This window comes from Nestor notabilis, unplaced genomic scaffold (genome assembly GCF_000696875.1).
Source record: "Nestor notabilis isolate BGI_N333 unplaced genomic scaffold, ASM69687v1 Scaffold35422, whole genome shotgun sequence".
In the NCBI taxonomy this organism is placed as follows: Eukaryota; Metazoa; Chordata; class Aves; order Psittaciformes; family Psittacidae; genus Nestor; species Nestor notabilis.
Window position 1 is genome coordinate 1 of NW_009919366.1, and position 7748 is coordinate 7748.

The following is a 7748-nucleotide window of genomic DNA, read 5'->3' on the forward strand; positions in this document are numbered from 1 at the left end:
TATATATTATCATCTTAAAAATAGATTCTTTCAGTTACTAGGCTGCACAGTTAGCCCAAACTGGTATTTTGGGCTGCTCATCTCTGCAGCGTACAGGTTTGGAACTGGAGCTTTGGCTGCCAGTTTTATTGCTGTGTAAGAAAGTGCTTTTGCCAAGGGAAATGGGAGCCTGTGTGCTCAGAGCAACATGTAGAAGTAGACTTTTGTTCTCTGAACATTGAGGGCCAATGCACCTACTTATGCCAATAATCTGCGGTTGGAGTCAACTGCCTCTTGCTGCCTTCTGTCAGGACAGTATTTGTCCATGAGACAAATCCTGGGCTTACATTCAGATTACACTGATGGAATCCCAGGCTTCCCTTCCTAATTTGGAAAACAATTTCTGTGTTGCAGTTGGTTCTCTGGTGACTTGTGGTCTCTCCTGTCTTCCACTCTAATAGGATATTGGTGCAGGCAAAGGCAAGTACTATGCTGTCAACTATCCCCTCCGGGACGGAATCGATGATGAGTCCTATGAAGCAATATTCAAGCCGGTGAGTTCGAATATCACTCACTTTGCTGAGTGATTCCTTGTGGTTCATACTTTGTCATTGGGTGGCTCATGAAGCCAGTCTTTGGGGAGATTGATTCAGTCTGTATTCCTCCCTAACAATTGCAGCCTGTCAGCAGTAAGCTTCTCTTTGTAAGAACCTCAGTGTTACCAGTATAGGGGAGTCAGCAGCTGTAGGAACAGTAGGGATGTCTTCATGTCACTTGCTGACATGGATATTACTGTGTTGCTGTGACACTGTCCTGTGGAGAGTGTGTAACAACGAGTTTCTTGTTTAGGTGATATCTAAAGTGATGGAGACGTTCCAGCCTAGCGCAGTTGTCTTGCAGTGCGGGTCAGATTCTCTGTCGGGGGACAGGCTGGGGTGTTTTAATCTGACCATCAAAGGTAAGAGTACTGTACAGTGCCTGTATTGGATGGGCATAACTGATAAAATGAGATTTCATTGGAAAGTTTGTTGTTCTTATGCCATGAGGCTGTGACCTTGCTTTCCCCCGCTGCTTTTGCTGCAGGTCATGCCAAGTGTGTGGAGTTTGTAAAGAGTTTTAATTTGCCTATGCTGATGCTGGGAGGAGGTGGCTACACAATCCGCAATGTGGCTAGATGCTGGACCTATGAGACTGCTGTGGCTTTGGACACGGAAATTCCCAATGGTAATTCTCCTGTTTGAAGCAAGACTAAGGACTAAGGGACACTCTAGTAACAGAGCACAGGAAAATGATGTTGCTGTGGGAGAGGTAGCAACCCTGAGATGTTTCATTACCTCTTGATTATTACTTTGGAGGAGCTTTTGGATGCCTTCGTTTGCAGTAGCTCTTGTTTGCATTCTAGTCCTGCAGCTCTCCCTTCCAGCAAAAGGTACCCAGCAGCCTTGCCAACTTACTGAAATGAGATGACCTTGTACTGAAAACTTTGGTGTGCACTGATAGCATTTAACTGCCAAGTAAGCTTTGACTGCACTGTTGCCAAATTATCTGCTTTGATCTGAATTTGGGCTAGGAGAGCTTTGGCTCCTATGCCCAGGTAAACGCAGTCGTGCTTTTCTGTAGAAGTATAAAGTGTTTGTGGTATTTCATCACCAGTCCAGCAGTAATTTGGTGTTTATTCCTTTTTAACTTGCCTGCAGAACTTCCGTATAATGACTATTTTGAGTACTTTGGACCAGATTTTAAGCTCCACATCAGTCCCTCAAACATGACTAACCAGAATACCAATGAGTATCTCGAGAAGATCAAGTAAGTGTTTGCTCCTCTTCGCGAGACTGACACCTTCCACTGAGGGCTTCACAGCCGCGGATGGCATCTTGCTGACGGAGGTGTTCCTTTCCTGGCTGGCTCTAGGCAACGACTCTTTGAGAATCTGCGCATGCTGCCTCATGCTCCTGGCGTCCAGATGCAGCCAATTCCTGAGGATGCTGTTCAGGAAGACAGTGGGGATGAAGAGGAAGAAGATCCTGAGAAACGCATTTCAAGTATGTGCTTGTCTCTGGTGTGGTTGTGTTGCCTGGCTGGGCAGTGTACTATTGCAGAGCCTGTGGGTGCCAAAGCTGGGCAGGATGTGTTAGCTGGAGAAGCATGCAGGCTTCAGACTGAGTTACCTTCATAAAGAGAGGACGATAGGTGATTTAGATACAGCTTGATTCTGTAGTCCTTCAGTTGGAATCTTCCCATTGATGTTGTAAGATAAAGTGATGATGCTCAGCACTGCAGGGCTGATAGATTTTTATTTTTTTCCCTTGGAGAGGCAGCACTCTTGCCAAATGATTTCCATAATGGAAGAACCTAGGCTTTAATGTGAGAATTTAAACAGTTCCTGTGATGTAGGTGCTATGATGCTTTCTGGGAGACTGTCAGGTTTGATCCCACAAGTTGTCTTCCACAGTGAAAATGGTAGTTTATATCCAGATTGGCTGATGGCCTTTAGATCTGGCAGACAGATTTTCTCAGTGTGAGGTTGGTTAACTTGCTTATGCTGTCAAGTCTAGACATCACACTGTACCTGTTCCGAGTGGTATGACTGTTCCAAGTCGTACATGTGATCTGGGATCTTGGGCATGAGCAGTTGGAGTGATGAGCTTAAAAGATACAGCATGTAGAAAGATAAAGTTTTTATCATGGCCTAATTCTGACTTACATAGGCTTGGTAGTTCATTCCAATGTATAGATGCACTTGGAGAAGTTAGTGCTTGGTCTCTCCTGACTTCTAAATCCCCTGAAACAACTCCTTGTCCTCTTCATGCTCAGTCCGCAATTCTGACAAGAGAATATCATGTGATGAAGAATTCTCTGACTCTGAAGATGAAGGGGAAGGAGGGCGCAAAAACGTTGCCAACTTCAAGAAAGCTAAACGTGTGAAAACTGAAGAGGAAAAGGAGGAAGAGGAGAAGAAGGGTAAGGTTGAGAGCTAGGACTAGAAGCCCTCCCAGCTCTGGAACTTTGCTTGGCATGTACTTTCCTACTGCCCTACTGTGTGTCTTTTTGGTTTTTTCATAGATGAGAAAGAAGAGGAAAAGGCAAAAGAGGAGAAAGCAGAACCCAAAGGGTGAGCCCCATCTTTTGGCATTGTGGTTAAATAGCACCCATTCCCTCAGTGAGATGTTGCAGAAGTTGAGGGGTTGGAGGAGGGACATGGTGATTTGGGTGGCTTTGTCGTGGGCTCTCAATGGGAAGAAGTTTGCCTGTGTAGAACCCTACACCCGATAAAGCACTGTGAGAGCCTCCATGGAAGGGGCTTAATACTGTGCCTTCATTAGTAACGTTACAAGTTTTAGATGAAGATGGGCCATATAAGCAGCATTTTTAGGGTCAAGCAAGCAACCCTGACTTGTTATGAAAGCTTGGGCTGCTTGTTTGAACCAAATTCTTCACTGCTTGCTTCCACAGGGTGAAGGAAGAGACGAAATCCACCTGAGATAGCTGCAGCTGGACAGTACTGTCAGTGCATAGCTGTCATAGGTTAGCTTCTCTGGTTGCCTCCTATTCCATAGGATTTATATTTTATATATGTTTCTGTATATATTTCTATATAAATATATAAATGACTTGAGAACTGTAAATTATTCCTTGCTGCACTCTGCTGGGAGCAGATAGGGAGGATTCTGCAGAGTAGACAGACCTGCACTGCCCAGATTTGGTTACTGGGAAGTTTCACTCTTGCCTTCCACTGCCTCCTTAGTGTGTCTAAGAAAAAATCATTTCCTTTCTTTACTCTTTCCTCTGAAATAACCACCCGTGGAAAAGAATAACTTAAGTAGAAGTAGTATCTGCATTTCCAGTTAGGTGGAAAGATGGCCATGAATTTTCTTTCTCCTGCTTTATATCCTTTTTGTTTTGTGGGAGAATCCAAGTTCCTGAATGAAGCCTGTGAGAGACTGATTATTCCTTTGGTTTTCAGTTTGATTCCATCATGGCAAGTAACTGCAAGCTGGTGCCGCTTCTCAGGGTCAAATAGTGCAGTTCTTGAATAGAGTCGGCTACCTCCCTGCAGCAAACTTGCAGAAAGAGATGAAGCAGCTTAAAAGCAATCTGAAAAGTGAACCAGCCCCAGAGCCCTGAGGGTGCAGATCTGGAAAATGCAAACTGAAAATCACCTTCATGTGGTGGTTAACACTTTCCAAGCTCTTGCAGATCCAGTTGGTGTGGCATTCTGCATCTCGAGTAAGAGAAGGGATGAAACTTTTATACCTTTTTTTTTCTATACCTACGCCCTTCTTTGGGGAGGGAAGTGAGTTACTGCCCATTTGGCTGCCTGCTTTGCTTTCCCTGCTCATTGAGGCCACGCTGCATGTGCCATCTTGTGCTTTCCTCAGTACTGAGCCACGTCCTAGGCTGAAACCGCCGCAGAAATTCCCAACTTGTGTACAGAGTCTGGCTGACATCTCTTGTGGATGTGTATCACTCACTGAAAAACTCTTCTCTGAAGTGAAGTTACAAACATTTTCAAACCAAACCTTTCCTCTCTCTTGCTCTCAAGGCCAGTAAGCAAGGAGACCCTTCTTATCAGCCTCCTGAGCTGTTATCTTTATAAGGGAACAGCAGATGGGGCTCTGAGTTTTTATAACTACTCCTCTTCCTACTCCCACGCATTATCTCACATGCAGAGGTCTTTTGTGACCAGAACTGGCCTTTCTTTTGCATCTCGTTGTGTACAGCTGATCATTCGATAAGCTTCTGGGAAAATGCTTTGCTGAAGTTTTGCAGGCAGTTTTGACTCGCTGCTCTCCTTCCTCAGGGGGATTCCTCTGGCCCCAAGAGGATCTGTACCTCCCACGGAGCACTGCTGATGGTTTCAACTCTAATAATGCTGCTAACTTCACACAGGTTATTTTTTAAATGTTTTATTTTTTTAAATACTTCCTTTCCCTTTTCCACCATGAGTTTTTAAGTCTCTTTTTGAATCTGAGTGACACCTCACTCCAGCTTTTCAGTGTTTGTATGTGAAGCAAGAGAGATCAGTGTATCTTTGTGTTGGGGTTGGGGAGGGGGGGATATAGTGTGGTTTTTTAAAGATGCTTTTATTTTGAATTTTGAGAATCTTTGTAATAAAACTGGTACGTTTCTATGGGTGGTGTGAGTTTGTGCTGCTTTCTGCTGAGAAGAAATGCTTAAGAGCTGGGGTTTAGTTTGTTTTCAGAGCCATTGCTGGAAAATGGAGCGGTAGCTTGGTCATGATCATGAAGTATAATGTAGGTCACAGCCATAAAACACAGCAGCTGTAACAAAGCTTTGGAAAGAAAGATGAGGTGAGGCAGGATTGCTTTCCCTCTTTCAGGAAGAGGGGTGGATGTGTAGGTTTAAATGCCATTCACCAAAGCATTTTATTTGGAGAATGCTTTATGCTGCAGATGAAAGATGGCCTCAGTTTCTTTGGTTGATGTTTGGGGGGTTTTGTGATTTGTTTTTTCTTTTCCCCTGTCCTTTACAGAATAGCCTTGAAATTTTCCTCATGGCCTTTCTCTCCACAAAAAGTAAGTCAAAACACCACAGGGTCTGTGTGCTTACAACTTTCCTAAGGGTCATGGGGGTTGTTTGTCTCTTTCCTCAATTACAGCTGGGTTCTCATCCAGCAGCACTGGCTTCGTGGTGTGTTTGGAGTTGGTCCTTCATGCAATAGATGCTCTGAAAGCAACACTGATCTGGCAAAAGAATGTTCTGGGAAGGGAGCATCTTTTGGATGAACTTCAATGGGTTTTATCTGGTATTCAAGTGTAAAAAACTTATATAAGTAAGAGCAGGATAATTCTGTAACTTGAGCAGGGATCACACCTGGAATGGGCACAAAAGGCTCATAAGCAAAAGATGGTAATTCTGCTGTTGCTGTTGTCACGACAAAGCTTTGTATGGCACAAAACTTTGTTGTGACTTTCCTTGCTGGAATATTACTCCAGGAAACTCTGTTATCCCCTTTGCCACAGCAGACAATTGAAATCCTCTCCTCCTTGAACAAAATCAAGTGCACCATTGAGGTGACCCTGGCCAGCTCAGCTCATGCTCCCCAATGAGCAGCCCTCCTCTTCCCAGTGTCTCCTAAAATGGCTGCCAGGCTGCTGCGCTGGGATGTGCTGAGCCCTGCATCCCACCGGGGGCTTGCTGCAGCTCCATCTCCTGCCACAGACCCCCAGCAACCCTGGAAATCAGTTGCAGACCAGTGACTACATTTAAAATACCCATTTTTTTGCACCCTCCACATAACTAGGGATGAACATCAGGCTGCGTTTGGAATCAGGTCACTTGCTTTAGCTGTTGATAGGAGGATGTGCTATGTAAAACTAAGAGTTTTGGTTATTTCCAACTACTGCAGGGCTACAGAAGATGGTCCTCACTCCAGGCCCCACCATCCCGTTGGGCAAACAAGGGTCCTTGCCTCCATCTCCTTTGCCAGCCCAAACACCAGGAGCTAGATGGGAATTAGGAGCAGGCCATTAAGTGCAGCGGCTGCTGCTGCAGTGCTTGCAGAGGCCACAGCCCTCAACATCTGCCCTATTGCCTGTTAGGAAACATCACCTCTGTCCCTGTGCAGGTTGATGGGACAAGTGATAGTAGCACCCATTTTCTCTTTGCAAGTAAATCTGCTCTCAGTGCATGGTTCTTGTGCTCCAAGCTGTCTTTTCAGGAAAGAGGAGCCCATCCTAGTCTAAAAGAATATTTATAATTAAAGAAACCAAGCTTAAAAATGGGAATTTCACCCAGCAGCCCTCCTAGGCCCTTCCTTATCAGTAAAGGCTTTTTCTTTCCCCCCTACCTGATCCCAAAGAACACAGGCATGGAGCAGCCAGCTCAACCCTGAGCCCAAGGCAGCGACAAGAGGCTTGTGTGAGAAAGTCCTTTGTGGCTGCAGCTCTACATCTGCTGCAAGTCAATTAATGGGGCTGGAGTGATTAAATACAGCAGCTGGTGAACTAAATAAGCAACTAGGACCATCCCCAGCCCTTAGCCAGGACAAGGAGGACTCGAGCTCACCCATGAAGGGGTCACCATTTATTCCTTTCAACTGTTACAAGAAAACCCATACAGCTTTTTTTCTGTCTTTTTAGAAGTTAGAAAATTGCAAATCAAGTGGTTTGGCCATTAAAAAAAAGAAATTATTTACAGAGAAACCCAACGTTGCTTCACAGTTCACAGCTGCATGTCCCTCCCCCTGTCCACCCCACACCCCCAGAGCAGGATTAAACACAGCAGACTTACAAGCTTTATGGTTTTAAGCCAAGAGTAAGATGTTATAAAAACCTAACCAGATTAGCTCTTAAACCATTGATTTCTAGGAAAAAAAGCACAAAATACTTTCATTTAAAGTCAGAACCAGGAATGTAAACTGAGAGAGAGAAGAAAAAGGATCCTTTGAACAATCACTGGGCTTCGAGGACGGCCGGGAGCCGGCTGCGATCACAAACTGTAATTCCAGTTATGTCCAGGATAATCTCCCTCCACCGTCGTAAAGGAGTCAGGTAGAACTACTCCGAGTTGTAGTGGCGGTGGTGGGAATCCAAACTAGCTCTCTGGATGGAGAAGGGAAGAAATCACTTGGGGAGGGGGTTGGTTTTGGAAAGCTGCGTCAGTTTGGGTGGGACGGAGGTGTGGGGGGAAGGCAGTGAGTCCGTGACATTCCCGGGGTTGGGACATTCCAAGAGGGATCTACTCCTTCTGCTCTGCCGCGGTTGCTGTAGGCTCAGGGCCCGCAGGTTTTGAGGGTTCCCGTGGCT

General features: G+C 45.2%; 1 protein-coding gene across 1 annotated transcript; it reads left to right on the forward strand.

Moving 5' to 3' along the window:
- Positions 1 to 440: 440 nt before the first annotated feature.
- On the forward strand, positions 441 to 4081 carry LOC104400254 (histone deacetylase 1; the record flags this gene model as incomplete). Its single annotated transcript, XM_010010191.1, has 8 exons — positions 441 to 533; positions 829 to 937; positions 1063 to 1203; positions 1677 to 1785; positions 1891 to 2021; positions 2794 to 2940; positions 3043 to 3091; positions 3433 to 4081. Coding segments are annotated over 8 exons (807 nt in total), but the record flags the coding sequence as incomplete, so codon positions are not given.
- Positions 4082 to 7748: the final 3667 nt, after the last annotated feature.